Source organism: Epinephelus moara, chromosome 1 (genome assembly GCF_006386435.1).
Source record: "Epinephelus moara isolate mb chromosome 1, YSFRI_EMoa_1.0, whole genome shotgun sequence".
Taxonomy (NCBI): Eukaryota; Metazoa; Chordata; class Actinopteri; order Perciformes; family Serranidae; genus Epinephelus; species Epinephelus moara.
The window spans coordinates 50712385-50715696 of record NC_065506.1 but is presented as its reverse complement, the minus strand read 5'-3'; the positions used below and the strand labels follow the sequence as shown (position 1 = coordinate 50715696).

General features: G+C 45.6%; 1 protein-coding gene across 1 annotated transcript in view; it reads right to left on the bottom strand.

Moving 5' to 3' along the window:
- Positions 1-3312, bottom strand: part of LOC126397212 (intermembrane lipid transfer protein VPS13C-like) — a gene marked incomplete at its 3' end in the record, with an annotated part of 70957 nt that overhangs the window by 41719 nt on the left and 25926 nt on the right. Inside the window, exons 12-13 of the mRNA XM_050055854.1 lie at positions 3014-3174; positions 437-611 (exon numbers count right to left, since the gene is read on the bottom strand). Of these exons, the coding sequence (XP_049911811.1) occupies positions 437-611; positions 3014-3174 (336 nt within the window). The remainder of the gene's footprint in view (positions 1-436; positions 612-3013; positions 3175-3312) is intronic.

The following is a 3312-nucleotide window of genomic DNA, read 5'->3' as shown; positions in this document are numbered from 1 at the left end:
TCCTCAGTTGCTCTTCCTGAGGTTTCTACCGTTTTTCTTCCCCGTTAAAGGGTTTTTTTTGGGGAGTTTTTCCTGATCAGCTGTGAGGGTCATAAGGACAGAGGGATGTCGTATGCTGTAAAGCCCTGTGAGGCAAATTGTGATTTGTGATATTGGGCTTTATAAATAAAATTGATTGATTGATTGATTGATGTCACAGTGAAGCTGACCTTTGACCTTTTGGATATAAAATGTCATCACTTTGTGGTCGTCTGTGCAGAGTGTGACGACGCTCACGTCCTTCATAGGACAAATTGTTCAGGTGAATGGGACAGACGAACAGACAACCTGAAAACATGATGTGTCCAGATGCAGCGATGACCACCGTAGAGTCATAATAAAATAAACGTGTGTGTGTGTGTGTGTGTGTGTGTGTGTGTGTGTGTGTGTGTGTGACCTGGATGTGTCTCTCAGTGTCTGGACTCAGTTTGCTCGGACTCAGCAGTTTGGTCTTGTAGGCCGTCCTATAGGCCTTCAGGTTGTCTCGGTGCCGTCTGATGTTGGCCCAGGACCACATGTGACTGACACGTCTGACGTGGACCTCCAGGATGCTGTTGACGGCATACATCCACCTGTCAGAGGAGCAGAAAACAAACACAACCCAAAAACTGTCAGATCTCAGAAACTGAGTTTAATTTAAAGGGACGGTTTGGATTTTGTATTTATCAGTCAGGGTCAGTCTGGAGAAACAGGCTGGAGTCACAGCAGGAAGTGATGTCGTGCTGTGGGCGGAGTCAGAGTAGGTACATTACCTTTAATTGTCAGTGCCTGCTGTTCTGAGATCAGTGGGGCAGAGCTGCCCGCTGAAATGGAGGTGAACGGTACGGCCTCCTCTCTCCCTCAAAACTAATCAAATACACCATCAAATGACTCCAAAACGCTCTAGTGGAAAACACATGGCTTGCGCATTCCCCACGCTATGAAATAATAATGTATAATTAAGTAACATTACGACACATGAAGCAAATACTCGGATCTACTTTCTTGAGTAAACCACTGGGCGGAGTGACACAGTGCGCAGCTGAGACTGTGCTGTAGTTATTGCTTGTAGCCATTTGTGGTATCGTCAGCTGGACGCACCAGAAGGTTTGAGGAAAGTTTACAGAGTGTTGTTGTAAATCATGGTTTACACATGTATTGTAAAAGGTTGCAGTAACAAGCCGAAGACATGGAGCAGAGTGAAGTTTCACGTAGTTCCAACCAAAAATACGGACAGGATGAAACAATGGCTATTTGTGCTGGACATCGACCCCAACACGCCTGTGGAAATGGTCCGGAAAATGTTTGTTTGCTCCAACCATTTTTTACCGGAGGACTACAGTGAAAGGATGGAGCGCAGAAGCTCAGGAATGGTTCAAACGCTTTTCTTGAAAGACACTGTCATACCATCTGTCGGCATCACAAAACGAGCAGACGTGGTAAGTGATCGTTGTGTATTTTGCTCAGCAATCTCTCTGCTGTAACGTTACCTCCATGTTGAGTAACATTAGCCTACAACCCAAGCATGGTAAATAAGGCTAAAATGCAAATGTTGTTGTGGTTATGTTATGGATAAGTGCTTGCCCAGAGCATATAGTGAAGTGACTGGCATTACTTCTCATTGTTGGGAATAAACAGACTGCTAGGGAACATTTTATGTTGTTGTGGAGTAAGCATGTTCTCCCCGTGTTCCAGTGATTATTTTGAGGCGTACTCTCGTCCCATCCCACCATCAACATATGTATGTAACATGCAGTCACTGGCCACTTTGTTAGGTACACCTGTGTAATCTAATGTAATCCAGTAGAACGGCTATACCATGAGATTTTCCCTGAAGCTTATACATTTTCGGTTATTGTTGACATTGTCTAGAAAGTGATGATTCTACTTTGTTTATTATTGAAGTCATAGTGAATGGTAGTGGTAGCCTCCTAATTTTGTCTAATTAAGGGGGACAAAATATTAGGAACACTTTTCAATATATTGCACTCCAGTACACCAGCACCACCCACTACGACCTCAATAATAAAGCAGAATAATGTAATTGTAATTTTATTTTCTTTGTGTATTCTTTGTGTTTTCAAATACTCCAAATGTCTAGACCTCTTAACCTCACACCTAGATACAAAATCCTGCAGGATACGCCAAGTGTGAAACACACCTGTTTTGATGACGGAAGTAACTGCATCAAACATACGCTGTTTGAAATCACTCCGCCCAGCAAGTACTGTATGTCTGGAATGTAGTTCCGGCTCTGCATTTGGCTTCAAAACAACTCTGTCTCGTAATATTACATTATTATTTCATAGCGTGGGGAATGTGTAAGCTACAAGTTGTCCGCTAGAGCGTTTTGGAGTCATTTGATGGTGTATTTGATTAGTTTTGAGGGAGAGAGGGGGCTGTTCCATTCACCTCCATTTTGTGCGACGAGCAGCGGGCAGCTCTGCCCCACCGATCTCAGAACAGCAGGCACTGATAATTAAAGGTAATGTACCTACTCATTGTACCTACTCATATGACTATAGGGATTACGGCAATAGGCGAATTTGCCAAAATGTCAAACTATCCTTTAACATCAATGATCAGAGGAGCAGCTGGTCGACTGCTGCCTCCATCAGTCCATCAGTCTATGTCACTGTGTGACTGTGGTGAATCTGAATTAACCCTTTAAACACATGAGTCACACACTAACACACACAGTCTGATGGAGGCAGCAGTCCACCTGCAGCCGACCAGCTGCTCCTCTGATCACTGAGAGCAGCTTCAGTTTCCTGTCACATCACAGTGTGACATCAACCTGTTCAAACATCAACACATCAAACACTTAAACCGTTTAGACTCCGCCCACTGCAGGTCACTCCAGCGCCACCTTCAGGTGAGACGTCATCACTGTCCACACTCTGAGAGCCGTTCAGCTGCAGTGACGTCTGCAGCCTGTAGGAGGTGCTGACAGGAAGTGACTCTCTGTTTCCTGTTGGACCTGTGATGGACTCACCAGAGTTTGGTGTTGTGACGGACGGAGATCTCTGGCCTGAACTTCCTGTAGGGGGCGTTCTTCACCATGCAGTCCACGGACTCCAGCAGCTCCACCATGGTCAGGTACTGCAGAGGACATGAGACGTCAACAGCACCTGTCTCACCACCTGTACACCTGTCTCACCTGTCCAACCACCTGTCTCACCTGTCCAACCACCTGTACACCTGTCTCACCACCTGTACACCTGTCTCACCTGTCCAATCACCCGCACACCTGTCTCACCACCTGTACACCTGTCTCACCTGTCCAACCACCCG